This window comes from Giraffa tippelskirchi, chromosome 2 (genome assembly GCF_054371585.1).
Source record: "Giraffa tippelskirchi isolate mGirTip1 chromosome 2, T2T-mGirTip1v1.2.pri, whole genome shotgun sequence".
Lineage (NCBI taxonomy): Eukaryota > Metazoa > Chordata > Mammalia > Artiodactyla > Giraffidae > Giraffa > Giraffa tippelskirchi.
In genome coordinates this window covers 810,011-824,802 of record NC_137276.1, presented here as the reverse complement: position 1 = coordinate 824,802, position 14,792 = coordinate 810,011, and the positions used below count along the sequence as shown (strand labels likewise).

Sequence of the window (14,792 nt, the reverse complement as noted above, 5' to 3'; positions counted from 1 at the left end):
TCTTTCTCTTCTCACACAAGGATTTGGTGCTGCAAAAGCTCCCCTACGTGTTGCATTAGAGATCTCTTACACATTTTGATATGTGCCCCCACACACACACACTATAGTTCAAAATAGTTTCCCTTCTACTTTTTTCTCTGGCCCACAGTTATTCTGGTGTATGCAATTTACTTTCCAAATACTTGGGCATCTCTCCCATAGCTTTCTAGGATTTTTTAAAATTGAGGTAAAATTCACATAACGTCCTTACATCTTGAAGGGACAGTAAGCTCTGGACACTGAGAAACAGGTCCACTGCTCCAGCCACGGCTCTCTGGGCCAGGTCATATGCTTCCAAGTAACGTGCCGTTTTCTGCTCTTCGGATTTCTCGCTTTGGGCAGACAACCTTTATCAGAAGAAGAGCGGCATTTAGAACAAGGCCGTCACAGCATCACACCGTCAGTGCTGAAAATGTGTAGCGTGCAATTTTCATGTAATGACAATGTATATTTCATTAGCACTTTAAATCTTATAATCAGGTGTTTTACCTGGAAAGATACTCTCAATCTATTTGGAAGAGAGATGGAGGCCTGGAGGACGCACGTGCAGTCTGAAGCTGGTCTGCAGGCGCTGCGGCAGCGCTGCAGTGCCAGGGGGCTGGGCGGGCCTCTCACTTCCCTGCTTGTGTCTGTGTGTCCCCAAGGCCTACAAGGACCCCAGCGGCTTCGGCGACCACAGCTGCTAGCTGGGGACTCCCAGATGGCGCGTGCCTTTTCCCTCATAAAGGCTACTTGTAATGTCCGGCCTTTGGTTTGCTTGCTGTGTTTTGAATCCCTGCATGGACCCCACGGTGGGGTGGCCCTGGGTAGGCTGGGGGGGGGGAGTGGGCAGATGATGGGAGCGGTCAGGGGAGGTGACGGCACTGCTGAGGGTGGGCAGCTCCTGGCCTCTGAGGTGAACGCGTGTGGTTCAGTGTGAAAACGTGTGCGTGTCCACGCCTGAGTGAGACGTGGAGCGATGCTCGTGTGCCCAGGGCTGGGCGGGAGGCTGCATCTGCGCGCTTCCCCGGGGCTGGGCGCGCAGCGGGTCCCCCACCTCTTCACGCGGGCCCGCTCCAGCTGAATGTCCACGTGCTTCTCCTTGTGGCCGATGCTGACAAACTTCTCCTCGACCTCCAGCAAGCGGTTGTCTATTTCCAGCATCAGAAACGAGTTCTCCAGGGGATATCTGTCCAACTGCTCCTGGACGGCTCTGATCTGGAGGCTTACACACCTGCGGGGGTGGGGGCGGGGGCGGCGCTGAGACCCATGGGCAGGGCCGCCGCCCGCCGCCAGCTCCGCTCTGGGACACGGGAGGAACACCTTCGGGAGGAGCGCTGGAGGCACGGCAAGCCTCGCGCTCCGGTGACAATGCCACAAGCTAGAAACTAACACCTCCCCACCCCCGGCATTCTGCACCCCCTGAAAACTCAAAATCCCTCTCTTAGAGGACTCTGGAGAAGAAAAGAAAACCAGGCGGAAATGAAGCCTGTTCAGGTGTCAAAGCTGCAGCTGGGGGTCCAGGTGCATTTGCTGGGGGGGGGGAAACCAAGGGGCCCCCCCAGAGGTGGGGACAGAATAGCCATGAGGAGCCCCCTCCCAGCACAGGAAGACCTCAACAGAGAGGAAGGGAGTCAAGAAAACCCCAATCAGGCAAAAGCTGCAACGCTCGGGTCATAAAGCAGAAGATGTTCTGTGAAGGCAGGACCTGCAAGTCTGACTTAGACAGACCTCGGGCCAGCTCTGTGCGTTCCTAGAAAGAGGCCCGTGCAGTGGAGCCGAGACCATGGGAGGCTGCTTCCCAGAAAACCAGTGACCGAGCGGGAGGACAGCTCAGGGAGAGACTGCTCGTCTGAGGACACACGTTCCCGCCTGGAGTCTGTCCTGCGGCCTCCCAGCCCTCGGGCGTCTGCAAAGAGCTTGAAGCTGTGTCCGTGGGCCGGGTGCTCGGCCCCAAAACTGGAGGGGAGAGCGGCAGGCAGACCGACAGACCCCGGGGGAAGGCTGGCCACCTGGGGCGTCCCATACCGACTGTGGGGAGAGGAATGCCGGAACTTCCCCAGCCTTAGAGGCTTCCTGGACATCAAACCACCTCTGAGGAACTGAGAGTCCAGGGACAAACAAGCCACCAGCCCGCCCGGTCCCAAGAGAGAGGCTGGCTGCCAAGGAAGGGATGGGGGAGGCTGCTGTGGACACAGCGCCTTGTCCTGTGGTTCTCTGAACTTCACAGGCTCGAAATATGACTTACAATTAATAGTGGAAAGAAGTACACCACAACTTTCATGGTGATTAACATTCTTTCTCATATAAAGTTACCTGGCTTCCAGGTCTGTGGTCATGAATTCCAATATGGGCATTCGGTTTGGTCTCTCTTTCTTGAGCACGTTGAAGGTGTCTATGAGTTTCTGGAACAGCTTGCAGACCTGGAGCAGGCCTGGCGGAGTCACCGTGGCCCTGCCACCTCCCCCCCACCCGCAGGCCCCCCGCCCAGCACGCAGCAGCCCCTCACCAGGGTCTCTCTCCTCTCGCCCTCTGTGGACAGGAGCGTGTCTGCCAGGGTCAGGGTGGACTGGTACCAGAACTCCTCACTCCCTCCCAGGCGCTGGGCCTGCTCCACCATCTGCCGAGCCTGCCTGTGCTTCTTCTCCTTGTTGGCGAGCTGTGCCAGCAAGTGCAGGCATCTGGACTGTGCGAGAGGATCGCCCAGCTCCTGAAAAGGAGGTGCGTGTGGACGGAGGATGGGGTGGGGGAGCGGGCGAGAGAGACAGTGAAACAGAGAGACACATACAGAGACAGACAGACGGGCAGAGAGAGAGAGGCGGAAACTCGAGGTGAGAGAGAGCCACAGACAGAGAGGGGCAGAGACGGAGCGAAGGCACCATCCAGGTGCCCGTCCAGGGATGAGCCTGCAGGACGAGGGCCCCAGGGCTGAGCTCAAGGCCTGCGCGTGTTAAAACCTGCTCCCCAGAGTCTAGAAAGCCCCTCCCGGCAGCAGGAGGGCCGGGCGGCCACCGGGTGGAGGTGAGGACGGTGCGTGGACCACCCTTTCATGGGTCTGAGGGAGGCTGACCGGGAAGGTCCCGGACGCTCCAGTGCAGGCCAGGAGGCAGGGTCGCGGTGCCTGTGGCCCGTGGGTGCCGGCTCACAGCCCTGGCTCCTCGACCTCCTGCGCCCCCTCCAGGACCCCCCGCACCCCTCCACAGCCTGTGCCCCTCCGCGTCCCCCAGGGCCCGTCCTGGCCGCTTCCCTCCACCAGTCGCACAGCCTTCTCGGTCCATCCCCTGGCCACGCCGTCCCCCTGCCTGAGACAGAGAGCTAGAGACCTTTCTCTCTCGATGGTTCTGCTCCAAAGCAAGGGCCAACTCAAACAGTTCTGCAACCTTGCCTCCCCCTCCCAGGGAACAGTCCTCAACGCCACACGGAGACGGAGCCGCCATTCGGGGCCCGGGAGCCGCTGACGCTGCAGCCCAGCCGCCCCCTCCGGGGGAGGGAGGGACACACGGGGTGGCTCCACCCCACGCTGGGCCTTCCCAGGGCGCCCGTCCTCGTGGGGATGGAGCCCAGGGAGAGGGCCTCAGCCCAGCTGGGGAGAGGAGACAGGAGCCGAGGCGCCCTGGAGCTGACACAGGAGGTCCCTCCCGGGGGTGCGGCCGAGCCGCCTCAGGAAAGCCAGCGGACAGTGGGGGCCTGAGAGGCTGAGCTGAGGGCTGAGCGTCCGAGCTGGAGTGAGCCTTTCCGTGGGGGCCTGGCAAAACCCAGGCTTCCAGGGAGACCTCCGAGGGGCCACAGACACCCGCAGAGCCCACACGGAGCAGAACAGAGCTCCCGCGCAGGCCGGGGCCCCGGGCCACCCCCCGCCTCTTAGAACAAACCGAAGCCCTCAGCCTCTCGAGGGCCTCATCGTCCACATGCACCGTGAGGGCCCTGCTCAGAAACACACGCAGCCCCCACGGCCCCCACGGCCCAGGGGGAAGGGAGGCTGCAGCACAGACCCAGCGCAGTTACAGGAAACTGGCTGTAATGAAGCCAGAGGAGCAGACAGACAGAGCCCGTGGACAGACCTCCACAGAGTCAGATGGAGGCTCCAGAACAGTCTTCAGCACAGAAGGTCACTGCCTCCCAGAGAGTGGCCATCCTAACGGGCGGGCGGGGGGCTAGGGGGCTGCTTCTGGGGGAGGAGGCCCCACAGGTGCAGTGGGCCAGGCAGGTGTGGCCTCACCTGGAAGGCCAGGTATGCCTCTGACAGGAGCAGCCGCGCAGGCTGGTACAGCTCCATCTCCAGCAGGACTTCGGCCTTGAGGGTCCACAGCAGCGGGAAGGACGTTCCGTCCAGGCCCCTGCCGGTCTCTTCGTTTACCTTCAGGATCTGTAAGACGCGCAGGCCCATGGGGGCCACGTGGGTGCAGGGCGGGCCCCGTCAGCGCGGCTACCCCCTGGCCCCGCACACCCGCACCCAGTCCCTGCTCCAGTGCCCGTGGCCAGGCTGTCCTCTCGGGACGCCCGTCCCTGCTCGCGGCCAGGCCGAGCGGCGCTGGGTGCTCTGCGTCCCAGCATCTCCCACCACACGGGGGCCCCAGGAACGGCACTCCCACGGCGACAAGCGACCTTGGAGTGCACGCGGGACAGTCATTTCCTTTACAGGCAAGCCCACTGCGTGCCAGGAGGGCCGGGGCACTCAGGCCTCCCAGCTGCCCTGCGCCTGCTGCGAGGGATCGCCCTTCCCCTTCCCGTTGGTGTGGGAGCTCCCAGCCCCACTGCCAACCCCAGCCTGTCCTCTCTCAACCACAGCTCAGACGCTGCAGTCTCGTCTCCCCTGAGGGCCGGAGGGTCAGGGACATGCCCCACCAGTCCCTGGATTTCCCAGGAGCCAGCACAGGGATCAGGAGGCCTCGGCCGCTAGGACAGGTCCAAGCAGCGTGGCTGGAGCTGGGCCTGTCGCCGCCCCCACTGGGCCAGGAGCCAAGGGGCTTCTGCAGAGCGAGGCTACCTTATCCTTTGCTACGAGGGGCTTCGTCTCTGCCTGCGGGGCCGAAGCGGGGGGCTCATTCGGTGTTGGCAGACTTTCTTCTAATAGAGGTTCCTTATTTTTCTCCTTTTTCAAGGCAATTTCTTTTCTGCAGCTGATATAAGTAAAACAAGCATTATGCCAAAGAAGAAATACAACGGCCAGAGCACCTGAAAATGTTCAACTTCAGTAGTAATCAAAGAAATACAAAATAAAAAGCCACAGGAAGCAACTATCCACTCACGAGTTTACAAAGGTTTAAACCCCCTGGTTCAGCAGCTCAGATGACTCCCAGTTTTCCACGTGTAGCCTGTTCTCTCTCCCACACTGTAGGCTCATGACCCAGCTACTAATTTGACATCCCAACCTGGGTGTTTAACACAAATCTCAGGCTTTCTCCAGCCAGAACTCCAGCCCATCCGCAAGGCAGGCCCTCATCCCCTGCTGGGCACCAACCGCGGAACCCCACCCGGCTCCTGCTTCCTGGGGGCCCTACATTCCCCGTGTGCCCAGCACACCACCTCCCTCAGCTCCGCCCCACCCAGACTCCTGCACCTGCCCCTCGTCTACCGCACGCAGCCCTGTACATGGACGTGGGACGCAGGAGGGCCAGTGAGTAATGACCTGCCCCTGGGCCCAGGATACCCCCAATCCGCTGAGGTGGGAGATGGGTCCCGGGGCCCGAGGAGATGCAGCCAAGAGCAGGGCCAGCATCGAGCCCAGGCACAGGGCGGGGGGTCTGTGCCACGGGGGGAGGGGCACACATTGGGGGCTGCCAGAGCAGGGGGCCCTGCCGCAGAGGGGGAGGGGTCCACGCCGGCCACAGCGGCTCACCTGGCTTGCTCCACGTCGCAGATGTAGGCCTGCCCCACCACCTCCTCGTGGTACGTGGCTGCCTCCCTCAGCCTCAAGTCAGAACAAGCCAGGGCAAGTCTGGGGGTGAGAGGAGCGTCAGCCCTGAGTCAGGCTGCCCTGGGCTCAGGAGGCTCGACACAAATTGGCAAATGGAAAAGGAACAGATAATTTGAGGATATTTTCAATAATCCTTAATGCTAAGCCAAGTCACTAGGGGAAAATAACAGATGGCATCTTCAGATTTCTCAACACATTTATAGTCTCAGGGTCTCCGGTCACCTCCAGAGGCGGAGACAAGGCGCGGTGGGGCTCTGACCCCATTACAGCTGCAGCCAACGAGCTCTGCGCTGACTTTTGTGCGAAACACTCTTATTTTGCAATGATTTGAAGCTTCCAGAAAAGTTACACAAACACTACAAAGAATTATTGAACACCCTTCATTGTCCAGGTTCTCTATCTACATATATACAGTGATATAAAAATTATACTAATATACATATAAGTTACTTTTTATATACATTTTATATATAGCTCGGGAAATAATCAAAAATTATGTGTGTGTAAATATATAAAATTTTTATATCCGTGTAAATTCTCCCTGACCTATTTGAGAGTAGGTTGAGGACACAATGCTCCTTTATTCTGCTTGTCCTACTTTGGTGTGTATTTCTTTGAAACAATGATACTCTCTTAAAAACCAGGTAGAAATTTTAAAATTAAAAATATTTTTATGTTTAAGTATTTTGATGTATTTGGCTTTACAAATCTTAGAGACTTTATTATTTATATAAATAGCCAACCACAGAATTAATATTTTAAGATCTGATTTGTCTCTCTATTGCTTTGAGCAAATTTTCGCTTTAGCCACATCAACGTCTCCCAGCTTCCCTGAAATACAGCAGGAGCACCCACCGGAGGTGGTAGAGATCCTTGAGGCTCTTGCTTTCAACCACGGAGGCTGCGATGAGCACCCCCAGCTGCAGGACCGGGATTGCGAGCTCGTGAAGGAACATCTTCTGCAGAGCCTCCACCAAGTGGTCCAGATAGTATAGACTGTATGTCTGCGTCAAAACACAGCAAACACGGGAGGTCACAGGGTGCGGAGGATTAGGTTCTGGCTCACAGGGTCCTCCCCTGGGAACTCTGTCCTGCACCGGGCCACACAGACAGGGTGTTGAGCTCCTGTCTGTTGAGGGAACCAGCGACTTGCTCTCTGCCTCCTCTGCTTCATCAGTAGCTTTCATCTGTTGTGTGCAATTTCCTAGACTTTTTAGCACAAACACAGTTAAAGATCTTCACGAGAATAATCTACCTGCTTTCATTCAAATTAGGGTCTTTGTTTTGTTTCTTTATGTACCCACCAACTGCTTTAAAATTAAGTATAGGCACAGATGCACTAATACTTCTTACAATGTTGGACTAGGTTTGATAAAGCAATTATTCTTCAGTGGAAAATTAGAAAATATGGATGAACGATTTAAAAAATCTGCTTAAAGCACTGAGGAGTGAACAACTCGGAAAAAATAACTGGGCCACGACGCACAAGAAGAAGGGTGTTCAGATGTGTGAACCCAGCGCGTCAGGGGCCGTGACCTGGGGTGGCGGCTGAGGCAGTGGAGGGCCTGCTCAGCACCTCTGACTTCCTCTGTCGGGTGGAGTTGAGGGCCCACCGAAGGCTAAATGCTCCGATCAGGTCCCGAAAGTCTGCGTCTGAGCCTTAAGGGCAATGAAGTAAAACAGCCCTATCACGTTCAAGCCCAGTGGTGTTCAAGCCCAGGCCTGGAAAGCACGTGGCTTTTTGAGGGACTAATAATTGATAATTCCTGATGAGGCCACTCAAGGAAGGGGGTGGAGGGAGACAGAAATATTTATAGATTCTACAGACACTAAAAAGATAATAACAGGATATTAAGAACAACATTATACCAGTAAATCTTATATTTTATATTAACTGGAAACATCCTAGAAAAATACAACCCACCAAAATTACTACAAAAAAAAATTTAAAAATCTAAAGGGTTCTGTAACTATTAAATAAAGTGGATCCATAATTTAACATCTTCCGAAATCTAGGCCCAGAAGTCTTCACCAGGGAATTCTTCCTTAAAAGGAAGAAATAATAGCTAATTTTATACAAATTCTTCTCAAGAAGAGCTTAAAAAAGGAACACTTTGGAACTGACTGAAAGGTCAATACTGTAAGAAAACACAACACGTGTCTAGTCTTGCTCCTGGTTCCAGCTCTGAGCACCTAGAACCCTCTCACTCCACCTGCGTTCACACCCACGAGGGGACTCCTGGCCGTCCCTGCAGACCTTCAGGAGGCAGGCCGGCGGCCAGAGGGACCACCGCATGGCAAGACAGTGGGACGCTCGGCCCGTCCCCCAATACCTGGGGAGGGGAGGAGCTGGAGGTCAAGTTAGTGACCAACGGCTCACAAGAGGACCAGTCGTGCCCTGTCCTGGGACCTACGTGAACCCCCTACAGGAGGGGGCATGGAGAGCTTCTAGGCTGGTGAGCACGTCCACCTGCCAGGAGGGTGGGGCTTGGTGGCCCCCAGCTCCTCGGGGACAGACATTTCTGTGTTTGGGGCCCTCCAGACCTGTCCTGCAGACCTCCTCATCAGGCTGTTTGTCTGTCTCCATTACGACATCCTTTATAGCAGACCAGCGTATCTGCTAAGTAAAGTTTCCCCAAGTCTGGGGGCCGTCATAGCAAATATCAAACCTGGGGAGGAGCCCGGGACCCCGAATGGTGGCCACACTGGACAGACGTGCGGTGGCCTGGGGACCCAACGTGCATGACGGGCGTCTACTGGGGCCGGCCTCGAGGGAGCCCTGATCCCTGGGCCCACACTGACCCAGCGGTTAAGTGTCAGAGGTGAGTTCAGTGGGTGGTCCCCTAGCTGGTGTCCACGGGGGCACTGAGAACTGGCTGTTGTGTGGAAACCCACGCGCCTGGGGTCAGAAGCATTGGGAGCAGAAAACAGCTTGGAGTCAGTGTAACTTCTCACCCCATCCTGACAAGCACGTAGTGTGGAAGGACACCTGAACCCCAACTTTTCTCATCAACACAGAGGCAAACACCCCAAACAAAACACTAGCCTGTCGAGCCTGATGATCAATGAGATGAATAATGCATCTCAACCAAGCTGAAGGAATGAAAGAGAAAAAAATTATCATCTGACTGGATGGAGAAAAATATTTGATAAGAATCTATAGCTGTTTGTGGGGCTTCCCTTGTGGCTCAGCTGGTGAAGACTCCGCCTGCAATGCGGGAGACCTGGGTTCAATCCCTGGGTTGGGAAGATCCCCTCGAGAAGGGAAAGGCTGCCCACTCCAGTATTCTGGCCTGGAGAATTCCATGGACTGTATAGACCATGGGGTCTCAAAGAGTTGGACACGACTGAGCGACTTTCACTTTCATAGCTGTTTAAGCTTGAAACTCTTAGCAAATAAAAATAAAGGAACTCGCCCAACCAGTGAAGAATGTCTATTGAACCCCCAACCAGCATCGGTCACACGGAGTCTCGCTGAGGCCGGGAAGCATCGCCACCTGTGGCGTTGAGCTGCAGGCAACCAGGCGAGTAAGGCGAGGAAACAGTATAATGACCCAAACTAGGGAAGAGGTTTGCAGGTGAAATGCAGATTTTGCATATACACATAAAATCAAAAGAATCTACAGATAAATTACCAAAATCATCTGGGAGATGAGACGGACACAGAGGAGAAGCCGCGTGAGCACAGAGGCAGACGCAGGGCCCACGCGGCACACGCCTGGGAGCCCAGCTGCTGGCGGAGGCAGGAAGGACCCTCCCGGGCGCCTGGGGGTGTGTGGCCCGCAGACCCCTCGACTGCAGCCCAAGTTTTGAACCCGAGGCTCTGGAGCTGTGGGGAAGCCCCTTCCGCTGCTGGGAGCACTCAGCAGCACCAGACGCCCTGGGGCGCAGCTAGACCACAGGCGCAGGGGTGTGGTCTGCACGGGAGCGGGTGAGCACAGGTGCCCGCAGAGGAGCCTGGGGAGGGCCTGGGGCCTGAGCACTCTCTGGACCCACTTCACACCAGAAAGCCCAACAGACAGGACGCGGAGACACAGGCCTGGGGGAGAGGCGTTGGGTCCACTCACCGGCTTCTGGATAGTTGACAGGTTGATGGTAAAGTCGCTCTGATCCTGTCTGAATACAGATATCACTTCTTCGGGGCAGGCATAGGAAGCCCACTCTTCTAGGCTTGAGGGCAAGTCTTCGAGGCATTTGCTAGCAGCGGGGCTCTGGAACTGCAAAGTAAGAAGCCAGGCTCTGCTTTGGGAGGTGGAGCTGGAGGCAGACACCCAGGGGGCCTCGTGGGAATAGAGGTTGTGAGCCCCGGGGCAGGCAGCACCTCCGGGGATGGGTGTGGTGGGGCTCCCTGGAGCCCGGGGCATGTCCGCACTGCCAGGGGTGCCAACCTGACGGTGTGCCCCGTTGGAGACCCCCGAGCCACGGACGACAGCTGACACCACTTCCCACAGCCACTCGGAGCCGCGTGCCCTGGATGCCCCCCCCCACACCCCGGCCCAGCAGGGCTGCGGGGAGGAGGCAGGGGTGTCTCCCGAGGGGCCAGTCAGGCGGGATGGCCAGGGTGGGGGCAGTCCCTCCAGCTGATGAAGTGACATGCAGAGAAAGTGCTGCCCCGCGCCGCATGGCCAGGGCTCCAGGAAAGCAGCTGGTTACCAGGGAGAAGCCAGACCCTCCCCGCGTCAGCCTCCTAACACCTGGGGCAGGGGCACTGAGACCGCCTCACTTCCCAGGGGAGGAAAGCGGACAGAGGAGCCAGGGTGCTCCTCACCCTTCGCGGCACAGCCTCTGGCACAAGGACCTTCAGGGGCGGCTGGGGTGCAGCCTGCCCACCCGGAGGGTACAGTCACCTGCTTCGGGTCCCTCCCCTTGTCCTTGTCCTTCTCCTTGTCTCTGATCTTGTCCTTGTCTCTGTCTCTGCTTTTCTCCTTCTCTCTTTTAGTCAACAGCAAGTGTGAGCTTGCTACTGCTGAAATTCTACTTTCTGAAGTGGATTTTCCTGCTGTTGACAAAGAAACCTGTGAAAAGAAATCCAAATTTGCAACGTTAATGTCTGACTGCAGCAGTGAAATTAAGAGACGCTTGCTCCTTAGAAGAAAAGATATGACCAACATAGACAGCATATTAAAAAGCAGAGGCATTACTTTGCCGACAAAGGTCCATCTAGTCAAGGCTATGGTTTTTCCAGTAGTCAGGTATGGATGTGAGAGTTGGAAGGTGAAGAAAGCTGAGCGCCGAAGAATTGATGCTTTTGAGCTGTGGTGTTGGAGAAGACTCTTATGAGTCCCTTGGACAGCAAGGAGATCCAACCAGTCCATCCTAAAGGAAGTCAGTCCTGAATATTTATTGGAAGGACTGATGCTGAAGCTTCAACACTTTGGCCACCTGATGCAAAGAACTGACTCCCTGGAAAAGACCCTGATGCTGGGAAAGATTGAAGGCAGGAGAAGGGGATGACAGAGGATGAGATGGTTGGATGGCATCGCTGACTCGATGGACTGAGTTTGAGCAGGCTCCCGGAGATGGTGAAAGACAGTCTATGGGGCAGCAAAGAGTCTGACATGACTGAACAACAACAGTGACAGAAGTGGGTTTCCCTCCCCCCACGCAGATCTGAGGGCGGGCTGAGGACCCCAAGGCTGGGAGCACTCGGGGTTCCTCCAGGACTCTGGGCCTGCAGAGATGCATGGCTGACCCTTAACAAGGGTTTGTCAGTTCTGCAAAATGAATTAATGTCCTTAATGAAGAACACGCTCAAGTGACTTTTAATGGTTCTCCTAAAAGAACTGCAACTGCGTGGTGGGGCAGGGGGGCCTGGGGCATCTTCCAGACAAGAATGGCCTTCCTCGTCCTTCTCGCTGCCAAACGCCGATGGCCCTGTTGTCCCCATCACATGGCTGGGGGCGGGGGGCGAACGTGCCCCGAGAAGAGAGGCCTGTGCTGCCAGCGCTGTCCTGCTGGGGGCACAGCCCTGGGATGTCCCTGAGAAGACGAGGCCACCAGGAGCTGCCCTGGCATCGCCCTCCTGCGATGTAGACAGGTGGTAGGAAGGCGGCGATGTGAAGGGGCACAGAGAAGGTTCTGGAAGCCCAGGGGCAGTGCCGTGGGAAGGCAGGTTTTGGGGGTGGTTGGGCAAAGGCGCTGGCATGAGTCTTGCAGAGCCGGGGGCGGGGAGCGCTGGGGAGGAGGGGAGGGACGTGGTCCCAGGAGAGAACAGGGGCCCCCGGGAGCACGGCGGGCGGCCTCACCTGCCAGATGCGCTGCAGGAAGGTGTAGGCCATGAGGCAGTAGTCCTGGTGGCCAGCGCCACTCGGGGTCACCACGAGGGCCAGCAATGTGTAGGCGCGGGCCAGCGTCTCCAGCTGCCGCACGCTCTGCAGCTGCTGCAGGGCCCCCACAGTGGACGCCTGCTCGTCTGGAAGACAGGGCACTGCTGGCATCCCCGTTGACTGGCCCAGGGCCCGCTAGCCCCCAGCCTGGGGCTGATTCTCTTCCCGAGGGGGCAGCGCCCTCCCAGGGCTCCCCGGCCTGCCTGCAGGGACACTGGCCACATCCCAGGCTGGCGTAGGGGGCTGGGCTCTGGGGTCTACGTGGAGCCCCCCGCCCACCATGGTTCCCCCTAGCTGGTCTGAGCTGGGCGTGTGGACACACCCAGAAGGTGCTGGACACCAAGCGGACAAGCCCTTGAGCCTCTAGCTCGTGCAGACAGGAGGTGGCCCCTCTCCTGGGCCCTGAACTCTGCAGGCCCAGGAAGCAGCCGCCTCGGGGCTGGAGTGCCAGCCAGCGGCCCTGGGGCCCTCTGCTGCCCGGAGCACCATCCTTCTGGGGGCTTGTCGCGCCCTCTGGTGACGGTGCCCGTGCTGGCCCCGAGTGGGCACCCGGAGCAGCTGCTGAGCGGCCACCACCCTGCTCTGTCCACGTGGCTGCTGGGCCCAGCCCTCCCCTAACCGGGCTCGGCTCAGGCCACCAGCCGCCGCCCTCCCTCACGGCGCCGGGCTGGGCCTTCAGGCTGGACGGGCACCCAGCGAGTGCGGTGGGGTCCTAACCTTGCCAAGCCCACAGGGAGCATGCCCGGCAGGGGGACGGGGGGACGGCGGTGCCCCCAGCAGCGGGCGGCCCCGCCCCCAGCCGGAGGCGCCCCTCACCTGCGTCCCCCGCATCTGCGTCCCCCACGCCGGCCGGCTCGGGGACGCCCCCCACGGGCTGCATCCTCAGCAGGATGTCGATCGCCCACTTGAGGTGGAAGATCACGTCTTCGAGAGGGAACTGCTTGTAGTACAGCCACTCGCTGAACTCCATGATGTAGTCCACCTTCTGCCACTCGCTCTCCGGCTTCTTTGGAATTCAACAGAGAAGGCTGGAACACGCAGCAGCCACGGGGCCCCCGCAGCGCGCACCGCAGGAGTCCTGTCCTCCACCGCGGGAGCAGAGGGCGCCCACCAGGATCGGCCAGACTGCCAGGGGCGATGGGCAACAGGGCCGAAGCCTGGCGAGTGTCTACAGCCTCCGCGCCCCGTGGACACCCCACAGCCTGCCCGCCCACCCCCAGGGCAACGGCGGCCTCAGGGGCTCCCTGCATGCGCTCTGACCTCAGCCCTGGGGCTCCTCCAGCACGTGGCCCACAGGGCGCGCAGGGCAGGGGAGGTGCTGTGCCCAAGGCCTGGCCGCACAGACCCGACACTGGTGATCGATCCCTGCCTCAGGATGGCAGGCGCTGCCGCCCCGCCCCCGCCCCAAGGAGCCCGCCCGCCCTCCACCTGCTGGGCCTCAGACTGGGCCCCACACCCCGTGCCTAGGAGGACGTGCGGCTGGAGGGGCAGGAGTCTGAGGGCAGGGGCAGGCGGCCAGGTGAGGGGGGCAACGCAAGGGCAGGATGGACCAGCCTCGGACACTGCCTGACCCCACCATGGGGTGGGGAGGGGCCTGGAACCAGCTGACAGGTGACCATCAGCGCAGAGAAGGGCTCAGATGGGGCCTCAGAATGGCCGCAGCCGTGGTGGCCACCGGTGGCTTTGACAGGAGCTGTGCAAGGGAGGTGGCGACAAGTGGCATGGAAGAGAGAATGGTCATCGTTTCAACAGTGGAGCTGGGAAGACTGGGAGCCACAGACTGAGGACAGAGCAGGACCTCACGTCACACCAGACACAAGACTCAGCTCCAGACGGAGCAAGGACTTAAACATGAGAGCTGCAACCATGACACCCTTGGAAGGAAACGTAGAAATCTTCATGACCTTGGATTACACTTTGGTTTCTCAGATACAAAACTAAAAGCACAAGCCTCAGCAGCAAAAAAAAATAGATTAATTGGACTTCATTAAGATGATAAACTTTGGTGCTACAAATGACATCATCAAGAAAATGAGAAAGTAGCTGAAAAGACAATCTGAAGAATGAAGAAAAACACTTACAAATCATGTATCTGACAAGGGGCTTGTATCCAAAACATACAAAGAATATCTACAACCCAATAATACCTGGACAGACGACCAAATTAAAAAATGTGCAAAGGATCTGACATTTCTCAAAGTCATGCAGATGGCCAATAAGGGCATGAAAGGATGCTTGCTATTAGTTACTAGGGAAGTGCAAGTCACACCAGGATTCAAATAGAGTCTCATCACGTGACCTGGCAGTTGACTCCCAGGTATGTGCCCAAGAGAATAACCATACACCTGTCCGTGCAAACTCCTGCACACATATGTCACAGAGCTAGTACGTGGAAGCAACACACAGGCCTGGGGACACAACGTCCACCCACAGGCCGGAAGGCTGTCCAACCACTGGGAGCGAAGCCCTGATGTGCGTCTCCCCAGACAAGGCCCCGGGAGGGTCCTGGATCCAGAGGACCTGCCTGCCTG

The 14,792-nt window shown here is 57.9% G+C and overlaps 1 protein-coding gene across 12 annotated transcripts in view; it reads right to left on the bottom strand.

The window, feature by feature from the left end:
* Positions 1-14,792, bottom strand: part of CFAP46 (cilia and flagella associated protein 46) — a 98,484-nt gene that overhangs the window by 28,710 nt on the left and 54,982 nt on the right. For all 12 annotated transcript variants that reach the window (XR_014077626.1, XR_014077627.1, XR_014077628.1 and 9 more), the window contains 12 exons: positions 13,078-13,267; positions 12,181-12,347; positions 10,783-10,950; positions 10,003-10,152; positions 6,791-6,939; positions 5,858-5,956; positions 5,006-5,138; positions 4,238-4,384; positions 2,528-2,728; positions 2,335-2,441; positions 1,076-1,252; positions 251-386 (listed from right to left, as the gene is read on the bottom strand). Coding sequence is in view for 8 of the 12 variants with exons in the window: in XM_081572851.1 (XP_081428977.1) it covers positions 251-386; positions 1,076-1,252; positions 2,335-2,441; positions 2,528-2,728; positions 4,238-4,384; positions 5,006-5,138; positions 5,858-5,956; positions 6,791-6,939; positions 10,003-10,152; positions 10,783-10,950; positions 12,181-12,347; positions 13,078-13,267 (1,824 nt within the window). In the remaining 4 variants the exon portion in view is untranslated. The remainder of the gene's footprint in view (positions 1-250; positions 387-1,075; positions 1,253-2,334; positions 2,442-2,527; positions 2,729-4,237; positions 4,385-5,005; positions 5,139-5,857; positions 5,957-6,790; positions 6,940-10,002; positions 10,153-10,782; positions 10,951-12,180; positions 12,348-13,077; positions 13,268-14,792) is intronic.